The 20,391-nt window shown below is 44.1% G+C and overlaps 1 protein-coding gene across 3 annotated transcripts in view; it reads right to left on the reverse strand.

Annotated features, from left to right (window-relative positions):
• Nucleotides 1-1,006: 1,006 nt before the first annotated feature.
• The window catches only part of LOC139539710 (protein strawberry notch homolog 2-like), a 110,087-nt gene continuing 90,702 nt past the window's right edge, over nt 1,007-20,391 (reverse strand). For all 3 annotated transcript variants that reach the window (XM_071342904.1, XM_071342903.1, XM_071342905.1), the window contains 11 exons: nt 20,228-20,359; nt 19,832-19,967; nt 16,512-16,624; nt 15,630-15,701; nt 15,376-15,484; nt 15,074-15,289; nt 14,702-14,796; nt 11,352-11,444; nt 10,597-10,728; nt 9,961-10,228; nt 1,007-9,228 (listed from right to left, as the gene is read on the reverse strand). In XM_071342904.1, the coding sequence (XP_071199005.1) occupies nt 7,877-9,228; nt 9,961-10,228; nt 10,597-10,728; nt 11,352-11,444; nt 14,702-14,796; nt 15,074-15,289; nt 15,376-15,484; nt 15,630-15,701; nt 16,512-16,624; nt 19,832-19,967; nt 20,228-20,359 (2,718 nt within the window). In that variant the 3' untranslated portion in view covers nt 1,007-7,876. The remainder of the gene's footprint in view (nt 9,229-9,960; nt 10,229-10,596; nt 10,729-11,351; nt 11,445-14,701; nt 14,797-15,073; nt 15,290-15,375; nt 15,485-15,629; nt 15,702-16,511; nt 16,625-19,831; nt 19,968-20,227; nt 20,360-20,391) is intronic.

Here is a 20,391-nt window from a genome sequence, read left to right on the forward strand (position 1 = left end):
TTGGAGTGGCCATCACAAAGACCTGACCTCAATCCTAAAGAAAATTTGTGGGCAGAACTGAAAAAGTGTATGCGAGCAAGGAGGCCTACAAACCTGACTCAGTTACACCAGCTCTGTCAGGAGGAATGGGCCAAAATTTACTTAACTTATTGTGGGAAGCTTGTGGAAGGCTACCCGAAACTTTGACCAAGTTAAACAATTTAAAGGCAATGCTACCAAATACTAATTGAGTGTATGTAAACTTCTGACCCACTGGAAATGTATTGAGATAAATAAAAGCTGAAATAAATAATTCTCTCTACTATTATTCTGACATTACACATTCTTAAAATAAAGTGGTGATCCTGACATAAGACAGGGAATTTTTACTAGGATTAAATGTCAGGAATTGTGAAAACTGAGTTGAAATGTATTTGGCTAAGGTGTATGTAAATGTCCGACTTCAACTGTACATATTACCTCAATTACCTCGACTAACCGGTGCCCCCGCACATTGACTCTGTACCGGTACCCCCTGTATATAGCCTCGCTATGATTTAATTATTTGTTACTTTAATTTCTTATTTTTTGTAGGTATTTTTCTTAAAACTGCATTGTTGGTTAAGGGATTGTACGTAAGCTTTTCACTGTAAGGTGAAAACCCGTTGTATTCGGCGCATGTGACAAATACAATTTGATTTGCAGTGATGGGACAAGACTAACTACAGTAACAATTAGGGAGAAAAAGGGGTAAAAGTACAAAAAACTATTCTGCCTCCATATGGGAAAACATTGAGTATGCCAAAATGTTACTAAAATGCACACAGCCCATTTGAGATATTTCATAAAACTATTACTAACTGAAATGCACAGTAAAGGTCTCAATCAATGTAATACAGAAGTAATGAGAACACCAGCACCTGTCTTAGAAGTGTGTTTTCAATAGCAATTCAGCAAATGGATTATGCATCATCAGTAAAGGCCCAATGCAAAAGGCATTAATTCACAATGAAAAAGACAGACACCATTTTTCACAATCTTCAAGTTTTTATTTGTTGTTTGTTTACAAAGTTAAGATTGCATTTTGATATATTCCTTCCTTTTATGAGTAGAAAACCTTTTAAAGAATTAGTCGAAAGGCACATTTTTTTTAACAATATATACATTTCGATCTAAATTATAAATATATAGAAAAACAAAAGCACAACCCAGAATAAAAGTGCTGAACAGTTTTTACAGAAAGAAAATATAATATTTTTTAAAAAATACATACAATCAGTAGCATGTTTTTTGTTTAGTTTTGGTTGGCAATAAATTATTGAATGTGATACTTTTATATGCAAAAGGTGGAGAAACAAGGAGGATGGTTACAGTATACAAAAATGCTATCCATCAAAAGGTCAGGAACATAACAAGCTTGCAACTCTCAATCATAACAAACAGACAACAGTAACTTGATTATGCCATTCTTAGTGCAAATTTAGACAAAATAAAAAGACCTAGCTAGCTAAGACAAAGTCAAACAGTTCCTTTAAAAATTGTAATTCATTTTCTCAAATCGTGTTTGTCTGTTTCCACAGGTTTATAATGCATATTACCTCTATGTCAGTGTAATACCACACAGTCCATTGGCCATAGGTGAAGCATGGGACAAACAGTTTGATTGTGAAAATGTTTGGATTTATTGGAATGTGCCTGATGAGGAAATATATGTTTGGGACAATCTGAAGCAGAAAAGAGAGGGCTATGAGATGGGTATAAAGTAGAATCTCTTAGGAGAAAATGGGCCTGAGCTATTGGATGTCTGGGAACAGCGTGAATCTGTCAGATAGTCGGGAAAGGGGAACGATCTGCACCAGTAATTGCACATATCAGTATATCCAGGTGCAAATCTGCTCAAAATCTTTGTCAGCATTAAAATTTATTAAATGACAAAAAAAAACTGTCCAGACATATAAACAATTAAGTTCCTTAAAAGAAACAGAGTTTGATCTTTGCCCTAAGATGGCATAAACACTTAAAATCAAAGATTAAAAAAACATTTTTTAAAAACCCAGCAAGAGTTGCAGCACAAAACGAAGAAATAAAATAGCACTAAATGTGCATTTTTGTTAGGTTCACCACTGTTGTAAGGGAAAACAATAACATTTCTCATAACTCCCCACCAATACATCTCTTTAAGGTTTCTTCCTGAGATTGATATAATAGGTCAGATATAACCAGTAACTTCCGGGGTGTGGAATACTTTGGTATCTCTCTGCAAACTAAAGCCCTGGCAGAAGATGGAAAAGTTGGAACAATTCTACTCGAGTCACAAGCAGAATCGGATCAAAGAACTGAAAAGAAACAAATGATCACCCCTGTACAGCAGTACAGAACAGTGCAATATTATTTGGTGGCAGGTTATAATATACTTATTTTTTGTTTTTATAGTAATCTTGAAAACTAGAAATGTCCCTGACCAAACTTTAACTAAAGGATCATCAGGATAACAATCTAAAAACTAAATATCCCTAAAATATAAATAACAACAATCATCATAATAATGATGACAAAAAACATCAATAGCACATTGCTTTCATCCCATCACAATGTTTATACAAAGTTCATAAGTATTTCAGCGGTCTTTAACTACAGACTACAAGTAGAACAGAAATAAAGAGGAATCCAATTCTTACCATGCACAGGTGAATCTATAACCTTCGGCGTAAACAGTACTTAGACTTCTAAAACATCTGCTATTCAAAATGTCTTGTTTATTACTTTTGATTAGTTGAACTTACCCAGGCTTTTCATGAACCAATTACCGTGCATTCATTTCACAACCACAGCCAGATCTTACAGGTTCTGAAACATAATATATACACACACATTACTGTTCAAAAGTTTGGGTCACTTAGAAATGTCCTTGTTTTTGAAAGAAAAGCACATTTTTTGTCCATTAAAATATCAAATTGATCAGAAATACAGTGTAGACATTGTTAATGTTGTAAATTACTATTGTAGCTGGAAACGGCAGATTTTTTATGGAATATCTGCACAGGCCCATTATCAGCAACCCATCACTCCTGTGTTCCAATGGCACGTTGTTAGCTAATCCAAGTTTATAATTTAAAAGGTTAATTGGTCATTAGAAAACCCTTTTGCAATTATGTTAGCACAGCTGAAAACTGCTGTGCTGATTAAAGAAGCAATAAAACTAGCTTTCTTTAGACAAGTAGAGTATATGGAGCATCCGCATTTGTGGGATTGATTACAAGCTCAAAATGGCCAGAAACAAAAAACTTTCTCCTGAAATCGTCAGTCTATTCTTGTTCTGAGAAATAAAGGCTATTCCATGCGAAAAATTGCCAAGAAACTGAAGATCTCGTACAACGCTGTGTACTACCCCCTTCGCAGAACAGCGCAAACTGGCTCTAACCAGAATAGAAAGAGGAGTGGGAGGTCCTGGTGCACAACTGAGCAAGAGGACAAGTACATTAGTGTTTGAGAAACAGACGCCTCCCAAGTCCTCAACTGGCAGCTTCATTAAATAGTACCCGCAAAAAATCTGTCTCATTGTCAACAGTGAAGAGGTTGCTGGCCTTCAAGGCAGAGTTGCAAAGAAAAAGCCATATCTCAGACTGGCCAATAAAAATAAAAGATTAAGATGGGCAAAAGAACAGACACTGGACAGAGGAAGATTGGAAGAAAGTGTTGGACAGACGAATCGAAGTTTGAGGTGTTCGGATCACAAAGAAGAACATTCGTGAGACGCAGAGAAAATGAAGATGCTGGAGGAGTGACATCTGTCAAGCATGGTGAAGGCAATGTGATGGTCTGGGGGTGCTTTGGGTGGTAATGTGGGAGAATTGTACAGGGTAAAAGTGATCCTGAAGAAGGAAGGCTATCACTCCATTTTGCAACACCATGCCATACCCTGGACGGCGCTTAATTGGAGCCAATTTCCTCCTACAACAGGACAATGACCCAAAAACACAGCTCCAAACTGCAAGAACTATTTAGGGAAGAAGCAGTCAGCTGGTATTCTGTCTATAATGGAATGGCCATCACAGTCACTGGATCTCAACCCTATTGAGCTGTTGTGGGAGCAGCTTGACCGTATGGTACAGTATGTAAGAAGTGCCCATCAAGCCAATCCAACTTGTGGGAGGTTCTTCAGGAATCATGGGGTGAAATCTCTTCAGCTCACATCAACAAATTGACAACTAGAATGCCAAAGGTCTGCAAGGCTGTAATTGCTGCAAATGGAGGATTCTTTGACAAAAACAAAGTTTGAAGGACACAATTAGTATTTCAATTAAAACTCATTATTTATAATCTTGACAATGTCTTGACTATATTTCCTATTCATTTTGCAACTAATTTCATGTATGTTTTCATGGAAGACAAGAACATTTCTAAGGGACCCCAAACTTTTGAACGGTAGTGTATATATACACATACATACACGATTTAGACAGAGATATATATACACACACACAAAAGTGGATTCGGCCACACCCGTTGCTGACCGGTGTATAAAATCCCATGATTTTGGAATGAGATGTTTGACGAGCAGGTGTCCACATACTTTTGGTCATGTATGTATGTATGTATATATATATATATACACGTGTATGTATGTATGTATAGTGCCTTCGTTAAGTATTCAGACCCATTGACTTTTTACACATTTTGTTACGTTACCTTATTCTAAAACGGATTAAATGACAACAAATCCCAAGATATCTACACACAATACCCATAATGACAAAGCGAAAACAGGTTTAGACAATTATTATTATTATTTTTTAAAACTTATTTACATAAATACTCAGACCCTTTGCTGAAACTCGAAATTGAGCTCAGGTGCATCCTGTTTCCATTGATCATCCTTGACATGTTTCTACAACTTGATTGGAGTTCACCTGTGATAAATTAAATTGATTGGACATGATTTGGTAAAGGGAAAAAACCTGTCTATATGAGGTCCCACAGTTGACAGTATGTCAGAGCAAAAACCAAGCCATGAGATCGAAGGAATTTTACGTAGAGCTCCCGAGACAGGATTGTGTCGAGGCACAGGGGAAGGGTACCAAAAAATGTCTGCAGCATTGAAGGTCCCCAAGAACACAAGACTCTTCCTATTGCTGGCCACCCTGAGCAATCGGGGGAGAAGGGCCTTGGTCAGGGAGGTGACCAAGAACCTGATGGTCACTCTGACAGAGCTCTAGTTCCTCTGTGGAGATGGGAGAACCTTTCAGAAGGACAACCATCTCTGCAACACCTAAAGACTCTCATACCATGAGAAACAAGATTCTCTGGTCTGATGAAACCAAGGTTGAACTCTTTGGCCTGAATGCCAAGCGTCACCTCTGGAGGAAACCTGGCACCATCCCTAAGGTGAAGCATAGTGGGTGCAGCATCATGCTGTGGGGATGTTTTTCAGCGGGAGGGACTGAGAGACTAGTCAGGATTGAGTGAAAGATGAACTAAGCAAGGTACAGAGAGATCCTTGATGAAACCCTGCTCCAGAGCGCTCCGACTGGGGGCGAAGGTTCACCTTCCAACAGGACAATGACCCTTGGGAGTGGCTTTGGGACAAGTCTCAATGTCCTTGAGTGGCCCAGCCAGAGCCTGGACTTGAACACGATTGAACATCTCTGGAGACTTGAAATCAGCTGTGCAGCAACACTTCCCATCCAACTTGACAGAGCTTGAGAGGATCTGCAGAGAAGAATGGGAGAAACTCTCCAAATACAGGTACGTCAAGCTTGTAGCGTCATACCCAAGAAGAATTGAGGCTGTAATCGCTGCCAAAGATGCTTCAACAAAGTACTGAGTAAAGGGGTCTGAATACATACGTAAATGTTTTTTTTAATTAAAAAATAATAATAAATTAGCAAACATTTCTATAAATCTGTTTTTGCTTTGTCATTATGGGGTAGTGTGTGTAGATTGATGAGGGAAAAATGTAATACATTTTAGAATAAGGCTGTAATGTAACAAAATGTGGAAAAAGTCAAGGGGTCTGTATACTTTCCAAAGGCACTGTATGCATGTATTATATATATTTATTATTTGTTTTAGCATATATATATATATATATATAAAAGCTAAAACAAATACTCATATCAATGTCGGTCTGAAAGTTAAACAAAATAACAAATGCACCCGAGACATTCCTGAGAACTTCAAATCAAAAGCAACCCAGGAGTCACCGTTGGATGAATGGTAAGTAGACTAAAAGTAGGATATGACACCATTTTAAACTATCCACCCAATTGCATCAAATCAGCAGTGTCCATCCCATCTAACCCCTGCTCTCTGTCTATAACATGGCCTGGGAAAGCAGGGTTCCACACAGAACAGACCTGCTGAAGGGACAGCTATAAGGTCCACACACAGACAGACATACACATACTGGGCCCGTGGGGACGACCCCTGGCACCTGCCACCAGCATAGACCCAATAGAGGGCCAAGGAGGGTTAAGTTAAATACAAATATAATAAATTAACATACCTATGCTTCCAGTACAAATCTATACATTAGGCCTATATGGGTTTCAAAGACTGCATTTAAGTAGGTTTCCAAAGGCACTGTTACAACGGCTGACTGTTTTCTTTTTTCACACAGGACACTAGAGAGAGTGATGGTAGAAACAGCAGAGAGCGAGGGAGAAGAAGGAGCCAAAACTGAAACATTGTCGATTTTTCCAGTTTTATGTTTTTGAGTAGAGCCCTTGGTTTTAACAAACCAAGTCGATGCAATGGCGATGAAGCAAATTACAGGACAACGCAGAAAAGCATACAGATGTGCATGAGGCAGTTTGAATCCAGCGATGTTACAAGTGAAAACCAGTAGCGACTAGCTGTGGTTCTAGAAAAATATTTCTACATTCAGGTTTCCTCAATAAAAAAACAAAACAATTGCAACCAGGTTGGATTTTTTTTAAAAGCACATGAGCTTTTGATAGTTATAGAAACATAATCAAACCCTGTTGGAATTGTTTTTCTTCATTGAGTCAAGCCTTGGTGTAGAAACGCCATATAGAAACCATTTGCTCTCTCTCAGCGAAGGGACCCGGCCAGTTCCACCTGGGTCGTATGTTTACCATCTCTGAACGGGACCACACATTTGGTCCAGTGAAAGTGACCCTGGCCTGTGGATCCAGTGCCTGGGAGGGTTAAGGAGGAGAAGAGCACAGGACAGGCAGTGATGTGACGAGGCCCTGAGGGGATGAGGTGTGCGTTCACACTCAGGAGCTAGAGGACACAGACAGCCACACTGACAAGGTGGTTCCACAGAGTCCCATTCAGACAGCCACACTGATGATGTGGTTCCACAGAGTCCCATTCAGACAGCCACACTGATGATGTGGTTCCACAGAGTCCCATTCAGACAGCCACACTGATGATGTGGTTCCACAGAGTCCCATTCAGACAGCCACACTGATGATGTGGTTCCACAGAGTCCCATTCAGACAGCCACACTGATGATGTGGTTCCACAGAGTCCCATTCAGACAGCCACACTGATGATGTGGTTCCACAGAGTCCCATTCAGACAGCCACACTGATGATGTGGTTCCACAGAGTCCCATTCAGACAGCCACACTGATGATGTGGTTCCACAGAGTCCCATTCAGACAGCCACACTGATGATGTGGTTCCACAGAGTCCCATTCAGACAGCCACACTGATGATGTGGTTACACAGAGTCCCATTCAGACAGCCACACTGATGATGTGGTTCCACAGAGTCCCATTCAGACAGCCACACTGATGATGTGGTTCCACAGAGTCCCATTCAGACAGCCACACTGATGATGTGGTTACACAGAGTCCCATTCAGGCAGCCACACTGATGATGTGGTTACACAGAGTCCCATTCAGGCAGCCACACTGATGATGTGGTTACACAGAGTCCCATTCAGGCAGCCGGTAATGGATAACCGACTGCCGGTCTGCGCTGGTCCGTAGCATGTTGTCCAGCACTTCGCGCACATTGATGAGGGTGTCCGTGCTGCAGTGGCCGTTGGGCAGAGGGAGCGGCTGCTGTTCTGAGGGGGCCAGGGCCGAAGAAGAGAAGAGAGAGGAGGAGGGGGTAGAGGGGGAAGAGAGGAGGCCGGACGAGACTTGAGCCACTGTGTTGGAAGAAGTGGAGGGGTTAGTAGTTGTCTGGCTAGACAGAGAGTAAGGCAGATGGTCTGGATCTTCCAGCAGTTTGAGGATGTCATAGTAGTCCTGGTGGTCGCAGTTGATTAGAGTCGGACTGTCCAACCGTTGCTGTGGTTGTATCTGCTGTGGTGACTGTAGCTGTGGTTGTATCTGCTGTGGTGACTGTAGCTGTGGTTGTATCTGCTGTGGCGACTGTAGCTGTGGTTGTATCTGCTGTGGCGACTGTAGCTGTGGTTGTATCGGCTGTGGCGACTGTAGCTGTGGTTGTATCTGCTGTGGCGACTGTAGCTGTATCTGCTGTGGCGACTGTAGCTGTGGATGTATCTGCTGTGGCGACTGTAGCTGTGGTTGTATCTGCTGTGGTGACTGTAGCTGTGTTTGTATCTGCTGTGTGGACTGTAGCTGTGGATGTATCTGTTGTGGCGACTGTAGCTGCGGTTGTATCTGCTGTGGCGACTGTAGCTGTAGCTGCTGTGGCTTTGCCAGTGGTGGCAGTGGCTGTAGAGGTTGCTGCAGTTTGTGTGCAGTGTTCTGGGCGGCGAGCTCGCTCAGCAATATCAGAGAGTCCAGGCCAAAGCCGTCTCTGGTCAGGCAGTCGAGGACCAGGCCTCTCTCTTTGCTGTCTGGGGAGGGAGAGGGGCTCACCGTCAGGTCTAAGACCTCCTCCCCGGTCCGAGGGGGCTTGGAGGAGGGGAAGTGGTGGGGGAAATTGGAGAAGTGGGAGGTGGGGCTGGCCATGCTGGGGAGCTGGTTGACTGGACCGAGCTGGGGTTTGAGCTGTGAAGGTTTGGGCTGGAGTAGAGGCTTGACCTGTAGAGGATTGGCCTGGGCCAGGCTCAGGTGCTGGGTCTTGAGGCCCTGGCTGAGGCTCTGCGACAAGTTCTGGTTCTTGAAGCTGTGGTTTAGGGTCTGTCTCTGGCTGTAAAGCTTGGCCAGCAGGTGTTGGTTCTGAAGCTGCCGCTCCTCGGCTAGTCGCTGCTCCTGGGCGCGCTGCTGCTCCTTCTCTTTGCGCCTTCTCTTCACCTCCTCGTCCATTTTGAGAAGTTCCTGCCGCACTCGGGCCACACAGTTCTCTGGGATCTTGATACCTGGTGGAGAAAGAGAGGGTATTATGTTGTTGTTTTTTTTAACCCCTTTTTCTCCCCAATTTCGTGGTATCCAATTGGTAGTTACAGTTCTGTCTCATCGCTGCAACTCCCGTACGGACTCGGGAGAGGCGAAGGTCGGGAGCCGTGCATCCTCCAAAACACAACCCAGCCAAGCCGCACTGCTTCTTGACACAACGTCCACTTAATCCGGAAGCCAGCCGCACCAATGTGTCGGAGGAAACACTGTACACCTGGCGACCGTGTCAGCGTGCACTGCACCCCGGCCCGCCACAGGAGTCGCTAGTGCGCGATGGGACAAGGACATCCCTGCCGGCCAAACCCTCCCCTAACCTGGACGACGCTGGGCCAATTGTGCGCCGCCCCATGGGTCTCCCGGTCTCGGCCGGCTGCGACAGAGGCTGGACTCAAACCCAGAATCTCTAGTGGCAGAACCAGCACTGCGATGCAGTGCCTTAGACCACTGCACCACTCGGGAGGCCACGAGATTATTATGTTTACATTTGTTTATACAAGTCGATAATTTGGCTCAGTTGGTTGGAGCATAATGCTGTTGTGGCGTTTGATTTTGGCAACCGAAAAACTAATTTGTTAAGACATTCCCTCTGATTCCCTTTCACAGAACAACACTTTGGTGATGGTGTGTGTGTGTGTGTGTGTGTGTGTGTGTGTGTGTGTGTGTGTGTGTGTTGTATGGAGTTGTTTAGTACTCACCGACTTGCTTGTTACTATTTTTGGTTTTGAGGCGTACGATCTGAAGGATGCTGGAGCAGGTGATGTCAGAGACCACGTCGGCAACATACTTCCAGACGCGCAGTAGCGCACCACACAGCATGTGGTACTGGCGCAGACGCATTCCCTGCAGACACTCCTGACCCTCCTCGATCTTCTTACACTTCCCGTTCCAGTTAGCATGGCTACATTTCCCAAAGGAGAAGTTGAACTGGCTCTCCCAGCTGTCCTTGGCTTGGTCTGGAGTCACCTAGGATGGGAACACAACACACAAGTCTTATGTTAAAGTGTTGAGTGCTGGTTTTTATATTGGACCTTAGACAATACGCAGGACTGTTCTTCCTGTTTCACTGTTGTTTATTCCACCAGAGGGCAGCATACACCACACAAAAACCATAAAACATTTCCTGCCAAACAACAAAGACAAATCTTGTTGCCATGCGAGTGGAAACCTTCTATTGTGTGCATGTCAGTGGACCCTATAGCTGTTCCTTCCGCCACACAGACTTCTGTCCGTGTTCGTGTGTGTGTGTGTGTCTGTGTGTGTGTCCATGTGTGTCCATGTGTGTCCGTGTGTGTGTCTGTATGTGTGTCTGTGCGTGTCAGACTGAGTCATACCTTGCGGTAGCGTAGCTGCAGATTGTCCAGGCTCTCTGGGTGGGCCTGCTTGCCAATGTTGGGCTTGTACACTATGAAGTTCCTCCCTCGACCCTGCTCCGCCAGCAGCACACACGGGTGGTTCCCTCGCAACTGAGGAACACATAGGGGATGGAAATGTCTTTAAAGTTCTGTAAAATACTTTCATGTGTTTTCCTCTGGCCACGATTGAACTCCATCTGTACAATTGTTTTAAACCACAAATAAATCAGATCAAAAAAGAGGCGGAAGATTTATAGCGAGTTCAACTGGGAACCTGGCAATGTCGAAGTGTTTGCTTGGTGGGACTATAGAAGACTGTCATTCCATTGTTGAATTGTATTATGAACCAAGTGAATTTAACTACAGTATAATTAAGAAAACTCCACATCAGGAAGGAAGAGGCTGTGTATATTGTTCACTCTAGCCACTACAATTAATACTGAACAAAATCCTAGTTAAGCTCCTTCTTTAGGTTCAAAACATGTGTACTTTCATCCTACTCCCTTGATGTGCGATGAAAGATTCACACTCCAGAGAACAGAACAGAGGCACCTGGACCCTTCTGAACTGTCATTCACCCCTGGGAAATAGCCAGTCTGGAAGCTGTTGTAGCTCTGCTTGAGCCCTGGGGAGGTACAGGTACTCACAGTATCATACGCTTCCTGGTACGTCTGTGTGCGTGCTGGGACATGCAGAGTGTCTCTCTGTGCTCTACGGTAGCCAGCTAGACTCACCTTGTGGGATAGGTAGAAGCCCTCGTCAGGACTGTTGAGGTTCTGGACCTTCTCATAGGCCTCCTCCCAGGGCATACCTCTGTCCACGCTGATCTATAGGGGTGACATGCAGAGGACAAGGGTTAAAGGTTAGAGGTCAGAAAAGCTGCCCTATGGGAGAACACTATGCAGCGAATACCCACTGTGGGCACGATTCAACATTCCCAACACATACACGGAAATCTGTGCAGGCACACACACATACACAGCTCTTTGTATCCTCTTTGTATCAGGGGCTCAGAGGCCAGCCAGGGGGGTTGGCATGAGTTGGGAGTCTACATGTGCTTTACCGGTCCTGGCTGTGTTGGTTAAAAATGTACACTCTAGGTTATCCTGCAGTGACGTCCAGGCAAGGCAGGGAGCCGGAGACACCAGTAATGATAATTTTTCAGCGTTCTGCTACTCTCCCTCCATCTGGCTAAATATGATGTTCACCATCCAACCACAGGCAGCTGAAATGTCAACATTTTAAATCTCGGTATATCTGCTTGTGCAGAGCGATTCATGCTTTTTGAGGTTGGTTTGGTGTCGGTTCAATTCTTAAAAAATAATTGCTGTTTTTGATTTCAACAATATATACAGTATATCACAAAAGTGAGTACACCCCTCACATTTTTGTAAATATTTGAGTATATCTTTTCATGTGACAACACTGAAGAAATTACACTTTGCTACAATATAAAGTAGTGAGTGTACAGCTTGTATAACAGTGTACATTTGCTGTCCCCTCAAAATAACTCACACAGCCATTAATGTCTAAACCGCTGGCAACAAAAGTGAGTACACCACTAAGTGAAAATGTCCAAATTGGGCCCAATTAGCCATTTTCCCTCCCCGGTGTCATGTGACTCGTTAGTGTTACAAGGTCTCAGGTGTGAATGGGGAGCAGGTGTGTTAAATTTGGTGTCATCGCTCTCACACTCCCTCATACTGACTGGTCACTGGAAGTTCAACATGGCACCTCATGGCAAAGAACTCTCTGAGGATCTGAAAAAAAGTATTTTTGCTCTACATAAAGATGGCCTGGGCTATAAGAAGATTGCCAAGACCCTGAAACTGAGCTGCAGCACGGTGGCCAAGACCATACAGCGGTTTAATTGGACAGGTTCCACTCAGAACAGGCCTCGCCATGGTCGACCAAAGAAGTTGAGTGCACGTGCTCAGCGTCATATCCAGAGGTTGTCTTTGGGAAATAGACGTATGAGTGCTGCCAGCATTTCTGCAGAGGTTGAAGGGGTGGGGGGTCAGCCTGTCAGTGCTCAGACCATACGCCGTACACTGCATCAAATTGGTCTGCATGGCTGTCGTCCCAGAAGGAAGCCTCTTCTAAAGATGATGCACAAGAAAGCCCGCAAACAGTTTGCTGAAGACAAGCAGACTAAGGACATGGATTACTGGAACCATGTCCTGTGGTCTGATGAGACCAAGATAAACTTATTTGGTTCAGATGGTGTCAAGCGTGTGTGGCGGCAACCAGATGAGGAGTACAAAGACAAGTGTGTCTTGCCTACAGTCAAGCATGGTTGTGGGAGTGTCATGGTCTGGGGCTGCATGAGTGCTGCCCGGCACTGGGGAGCTACAGTTCATTGAGGGAACCATGAATGCCAACATGTACTGTGACATACTGAAGCAGAGCATGATCCCCTCCCTTCGGCGACTGGGCCGCAGGGCAGTATTCCAACATGATAATGACCCTAAACACACCTCCAAGACGACCACTGCCTTGCTAAAGAAGCTGAGGGTAAAGGTGATGGACTGGCCAAGCATGTCTCCAGACCTAAACCCTATTGAGCATCTGTGGGGCATCCTCAAACGGAAGGTGGAGGAGTGCAAGGTCTCTAACATCCACCAGCTCCGTGATGTCGTCATGGAGGAGTGGAAGAGGACTCCAGTGGCAACCTGTGAAGCTCTGGTGAACTCCATGCCCAAGAGGGTTAAGACGGTGCTGGAAAATGATGGTGGCCACACAAAATATTGACACTTTGGGCCCAATTTGGACATTTTCACTTAGGGGTGTACTCGCTTTTGTTGCCAGCGGTTTAGACATTAATGGCTGTGTGTTGAGTTATTTTGAGGGGACAGCAAATTTACACTGTTATACAAGCTGTACACTCACTACTTTACATTGTAGCAAAGTGTCATTTCTTCAGTGTTGTCACATGAAAAGATATACTCAAATATTTACAAAAATGTGAGGGGTGTACTCACTTTTGTGATATACTGTCTATATTTTTAATTCATTAGGAAATACTTTACTTAGTTTTATTTGAATTCCTTAAAGTGATCATCTCATCTCTGCCTGTAGCAGTCAGCCCATCTAAAGTTATCTCTGTGCTTCCCATACTGCACTGCAGGGCTGTAAAACTCATTCCATGGAGGGCAGGTTTTTGGTTGCCCTAGACAACCAGGTATGGGGAGTTCCATACTAATTGGTGACCTTAATTCACCAATCAAGTATAAGTAAGGAGTAAAAACCCGCAGACACTCGGCCCTCCGTGCAATGAGTTTGACACCTGTGCTGTACTGTCTTTAGTCATCCTTTTTAGCTAGGCTAGCCTGCACAAGTATGCTGCAGAGCTGTCTGACAAAATAATTTGACTAGTTCTTCAAAGTAACTCTCTCGTCATTGTGTACATTCTTCTCTCATGTGGTCTGTGTGTATCTAACCTAACGTAATGAAAAATGAATCCTGTCAGAGCAGGAAAGATCCGGGCAATGGATTATGGTCAATGTAGTTCATTACCATGTTTCTGCGCTAAACTAGGTTATTTGCTTAATGAAAACTACAACTCCCTTTAGCCCAGCGTCCCACGTAGTACTTGATTTCTTCCGTGAATGATTTGATTTCTCTCTAGAGAAACGGCACGTTGGGCACAAAAAAAATAACTAAATGTAATTCACGCAAGTGATCCGACGTTGGTCAATTAGTTGTTTAATAACTGAAACCCCCCTGAAATGTTGGTTAAATCGCTCAGCACTAATAACTGTATCCAGGAGTCAGAGTACTGAATAACAAAGTGGAGGATAAATCTGTCGAGTACATTATATCACCTCTCTGGCTGCGTATGCAGGAAACACTGCTTTCTTGTTGTTTCACGGCAATGGTGGGAAGTGTTAAAAAAAAATATATATCACTAGGTTTAGTCTTATTGAAACTTTACATCTATTTTTCAGACCAGAGAACCAGCCCAAACAGCAGCACTCATTTAGTTACAAAACAAAGATCAACATGCAAATCTATATGAGGTGCCTGTCAAATATAGCGAGATAATTCGATTGTACAATAATGTACCAGTGTACCATGGGAGTACCTTGTAGAGCACGACCTGTCCGTCCTGGGGGTTTCCCACTGTCATGAAGGTCTCTTGCTTCTCCTCGTAGATTTCATCGTTACCTGGGGCCAGATCTGACAGACAGGACACATAGTTCTAGTCAGGAGACATACCTAGCATCTCTATACAGAGACTCGGTACCATCCTAAACCATCAGCCTCATGTTGCTGTTCATGGAAACACATTCTAGGAAGGCCAAATGCAGTAGGCAGGTAGATTCATTTTAATATATGGAGGAGTATATACTGCCTTTTGTTCTAATAGTGTGGAGAGTTATTTAGCTTTACAACCTATGGGAAAGGGCACCATTTTATTCAGTCATGTTTTCAGCATGAGTGTTGGACTCCATACCTAGGATTCCCATGTCGTATTTGCCCTCCTTTTTGTCCTTCTCGATCAGGTAGTCAAAGTTGTCGGTGAAGTACTGGAACAGAGAGTTCTGCTTGTGGACCTCCAGGCCCAGGATCCTGTTGAGGAACTTGGTGATGCTGCAGTCTTTCTCAGTGCTGAGACCAAACCGTGGCTCCTTGCAGAAGATACCCACGTCCATCATGCCATGCTTCATGTCTGAAACAGGTAATACAACAATTATTTCAATGTAGCTTTGGACTTGCATAATGTTTTGGACAATTTCCTACATGCACTCAACATACCTCTGAAGAACAGAGCATCACCCCCGGGGTAACCTTTGGGAGGGGACACCTTGCTCTCGATGTGGCCCAGGATGGCTTTGGTGATCTTATCCAGAGCCTTGGTACCGTACTGAAGACACACACGGCAGGAAACCAGGTCATCTAACAGGTCAGCGCTCCCTCCCCCCAGAACCTCCAACACAACCAAACACAAGTAATGCCAAATTGGGCTTCTGTACAAGAGGAAGCATGAAATAGCTGTAGCCAGCGCTGACCTTGTTTTCAAAGTTGTATTTGCTCAGGTCTCTGGACTCTGTGGCTCTCCTGTCACCGTGGGTCAATGCACCCTGGACACAGAAACAGGAACAAACACTGTTAGCTTTACAGCCTTATGTCACGGACTGATAACACACCAGCTACAAACGCACAACTTTCTCAACTGCAGCAGACAGGTAAAGCATAGATGCAGTGAATTGACATGACTGCCAAGACATTGAGTGTTGTGCACAGATTGTGACTGAAGGTCCACTTGAAGCCAGCAGCTGCTTTAGCTGGTGCCCACACTAAGGAACATTCTGAGATAAAAACAAAGGGATGTTTCTGCCAGATATGAGATCACTGCTGATCTGGAGGGAGCCAAACAAAGGTAGTCAGAGGCTGGGAAGGAGGGAAAGAAGAGAAGCTGGGCCCTGGGCATGACATATCCCATTCTGAGACTGGATTACCGCACAGGCCTGGCAGAGACAACACACACTTTCTGGAACCCCCCCTTCCCTCCGGAGAGACAAGGAAAATAAACGACTGGAGTAAAGAGATTACAATGAAATATGGAAAACTGTCTCATAGCAGTCTCATAACTACCCAGACATGGGTGCGTTCCAATGTCTGATAACCTTATTATTCAGACCAAATGAGGATCTGAGGAATTTCCTGTGTTTGAAATGTTGTGTGAAAGGTGTTTGTGACCTTGAAAGCGTCTGGTCAATGGGACAGTGGTGGGGAAGTAAACGGACTACTGGGAGAAAGACAGCCCCTAAGTAATAAGCTCAGCAGTTCAATCTTCACTCAAATAAAATGAGGATTTATTACACATGTAGTTCTGGGATTCCATAGTAGATAGATCAGCCTGTAGTAAAGGAGGCTGCAACAGCACGTACCAGGCTCTCCAGTCTCTTGGCCACAATGGAGGCGAAGCGTCTTTCCCCGGCCAGCTCAGAGATGAGGAAGATATACTCTGGAGCCGTCACCTGGTTAGAGCGATGTGTACGACCTGGAGGACCACACACACAGAGGAGGAAGATCAGTCAGAACAGGCAGACTGAGGAACTATACTCAACAAATATAAACGCAACATGTAAAGTGTTGGTCCAAAGTTTCATGAGCTGAAATAAAAGATCCCAGTAATATTCCATACGCACAAATATGTTTACATCCTTGTTAGTGAGCATTTCTCCTTTGCCAAGATAATCCATCGACCTGGAAAGTGTCGCATATCAAGATGCTGACTAAACAGCATGATCATTACACAGGTGCATCTTGTGCTGGGGACAGTAAAAGCCCACTCTAAAATGTGCAGTTTTGTCACACAACACACCACAGATGTCTCTAGTTTTGAGGGGCATGCAATTGGCATGCAGACTGCAGGAATGTCCACCAGAGCTGTTGCCAGAGAATTGAATGTTCATTACTCTACCATAAGCCGCCTCAAAAGTTATTTCAGAGAATTTGGCCGTGCGTCCAACCGGCCTCACAACTGCAGACCACTTGTAATCACGCCAGCCCAGGACATCCACATCCGGCTTCTTCACTTGCGGGATGGTCTGTGACCAGCCACCCGTATAGCTGATGAAACTGAGGAGTATTTATGTCTGTAATAATCTGTTTTTGTGGGGAAAAACTCATTCTGATTGGCTGGACCTGGCTCCCCAGTGGGTTGGCCCACCCATGGCTGTACCCAGTAATGTGAAATGCATAGATTAGGGCCTAATTATTATTTCAATTCACTGTTTCCATATATGAACTGTAACTCAGTAATACCGTTGAAAGTATTGCATGTTGCGTTTATATTTTTGTTCAGTATAGTAGTGTCCAAGAGGGAAAAGCTAGAAAAATAAGATATTGGTTTGTGGGGTAGGTTGATTTCAATGAACAGAGGATGATGTCAGCAAATGTGGATTTCCTGGGTAATCTGTCTCTGAATTGCGTTTCCTCTAGAGGTCTTCACGGATCCACCTGTACCCGGGACACAAGCGGGTCGGATGCAGAATTGTAAATTATGTCACGGGACAGTGTCAGATCTGATAATATTGTCACAGGTCTCGGGTATGTGTAATTTTAACATGTCCAGCTGGGCCTGTACAGATCTGAAAGTGACTGCTGCAGTAGAGAGAGAGAGAGATACCTTTCATCATTTATGCTGCTGCTCTTGCTTTTCACGAGAGTGGAGCGTGTAGCTTGCTGTTGGCCAATCATGAGTCATCAAAACGGCAATAGGTCATAGTCATAGAGCATCACTCCATGTGCGGCAAAAGTGAGGAGATATCTAATCAATGGAAGATGGAATTAAAATGATGGAATTAAAAGTTAAAGGAGAAGGATAGGCTACAACGACCAAGAGCCAAACAGGTAGGCTGCTATTTAATATTCTGAATGGAGTTATTTGTAACTGTAGGATGAGAAAGCGCATGCACTGCAGCCTCAGTTAGCCTAGCTAGCTAATGTTAGCTAGCTTAACTAGCTTCTCCCAGGTTGATGCAGTCAAGATAGGTAGTATGTGATCATATTCAATGATAAATAACCTCGCTATGGCAGCTATTAGTCTACTATAGTGCGAGTCGGCTTGGTTGCAGTCTCTCGCTCCCACCTCCCTGTGTCAATCGCTCACAGTACGGCCACTCTCCGCCTACTAGAGCAGTACCTCTCTCCCTCTCGCACTTCACCAGCTCTGGTCTGCTGCTTCCCTCACCCGGATCGGATCTGGATCCGACCAAGTCTATGTGGAACGGGTCTCTATATTTAAAAAAAATTCAATTTCGGAACGGGTCCAAGTTTCCACTCCCCACATATTTTTCCTGGAACAATCGTACCATATCTAAACCCGTCATTCAAGTTCCGAGTTCTGACTTGGATTTTAAAGTGGAAATCCTAGGCCACCTAAATGTGTGTGTGTGCGTGTTTTGCTGTTGTGAGTGTAAACAGTGTCTGTCAATCAGGCCCACACATGCCAACCCATGCAGTGAGTTCAGCTCCCCAAGGGAGCGCAGCTAACGGGAAGGAATTACAGGCAGTTAGCTAATTGCAAACAATTCATTCATGGCCCACGATGTGTGCGTGCACACGCCCGCTTTTCCACTGTGGTTATTGGGTGCAAAATTATATCTAGCAGACGGCAGCGGGGATGAAGAATAATTATATTATTCTAATTTAGTCCAACACACCTCTCTCCTTGCAACCAGACAAAACTGCAACACCTCCAAGTAAAGTTTCACAACACCATTATAAAAGTGACTCATTCCAATGATTAAAATGTATCACATCCTAATACAAAATATATTTTAATTTGATATACATCAAATGATTAAATCTGTCTTTAGGCAAGGCAATTTGAAGAGGCAGCCAATACTAATGTCATGACATTTTATCAGGCTAGCGTGTAACACTTCTAGCAGGGTGGATTGTGTGAAGAGAGACGTCTGTGTGACAGGGTGTGTAACCTGCATTGAGGAGAGTCCAACTCTGACCCTGACCCCTAAAGGCGTCAGCATGCTTCAGTTCGGCTGTTGCCTAGTCGAACTCCACGAACCGAACGAGTGTGCTCGCATACCCCCTTAAAAGTCCTTCGCTTGAAAAACTAGAAAAAATAAGCAATAGTAATGTTTGTCCATTTTGAGATGCCATTGCCAATATACACTTCCTCAAAATAGTTATAATTCATCTAAGATAACTCCAAAAATCTGTAATTAATTATGACGTTTTTGCAGAGGAGATCTTAGTCGCGCAATATTACATCCAGGTTGCATCACATCCGGCTGTGATTGGGAGTCCCATAGGGCGGCGCACAATTGGCCCAATATTGTCCAGGTTTGGCAGTCATTGTAAATAAGAATTTGTTCTTAACTGACTTGCCTAGTTAAATAAAGGTTAAATAAAATAATAAAAAATGTATCTAACTAAGATGTTTGGTGCAGTATTTCTCAATAAAAAAATGTGCATGAAAACGAGTCGTCTCTCATTGAATGACAAATACTTAATTGAAGAATCCCTACTGTTGACCAATCACCAACGAAGGGGCTTCCGGCTTCGGCTTGCCTCGAGAAAATGTGTTTTGTGCCCAAACAACTGAAAAAGTCCAAAACATCACTAAATGTTGTCATAATATATTCTCAAACTCTTCCGAACTGTTTTGGCTGGGAAGCATGCAGACACCTTAAGCTTAACAGACCCCTGACCTTTAACCCCTGGTAGTCTCCAGACTCACCAAACTGCTGGATGGCTCTGTCTGCACTCCAGGGCAGCTCTAGGGTTATGTGGACCCTCCGATGCTGGTTCTTCACCCGCTTGTCTGCCTGCAGGGAGATGCCCGAGCTGGCCGCCTCCGAGATGATGGCCACCATCTGGGAAGGCAAGAGGGATGGAGGAGAGGAAGAAAACAAATCACTAACACTGCAAACCAGAACATAGAATAATGTCATCATATCCGGTCAGAACATAGAATAATGCCATCATATCCGGTCAGAACATAGAATAATGCCATCATATCCGGTCAGAACATAGTGTCACAGGATCATGATTTTCTAAGCAAGAACAAACAAACACAGTTTGAGTGAGATCCTTCGACTCACATGTAGAATGGTTCTAGTGTCCAGTGTCTCACCTTCTCTCCACACATGAAGCGGCCCTTCTCCTTGAGGTTGATGTGGTCTATGGTATGGCTCTGCTCTGCACGTGACTCATAACGCACGCTTCCGTCAGGACGCCGCACCACGCGACCCTTACGACCCGTCATCTACAACATAGGTCGTCAATGAGTGCCTCAGA

This window comes from Salvelinus alpinus, chromosome 15 (assembly GCF_045679555.1).
Source record: "Salvelinus alpinus chromosome 15, SLU_Salpinus.1, whole genome shotgun sequence".
Lineage (NCBI taxonomy): Eukaryota > Metazoa > Chordata > Actinopteri > Salmoniformes > Salmonidae > Salvelinus > Salvelinus alpinus.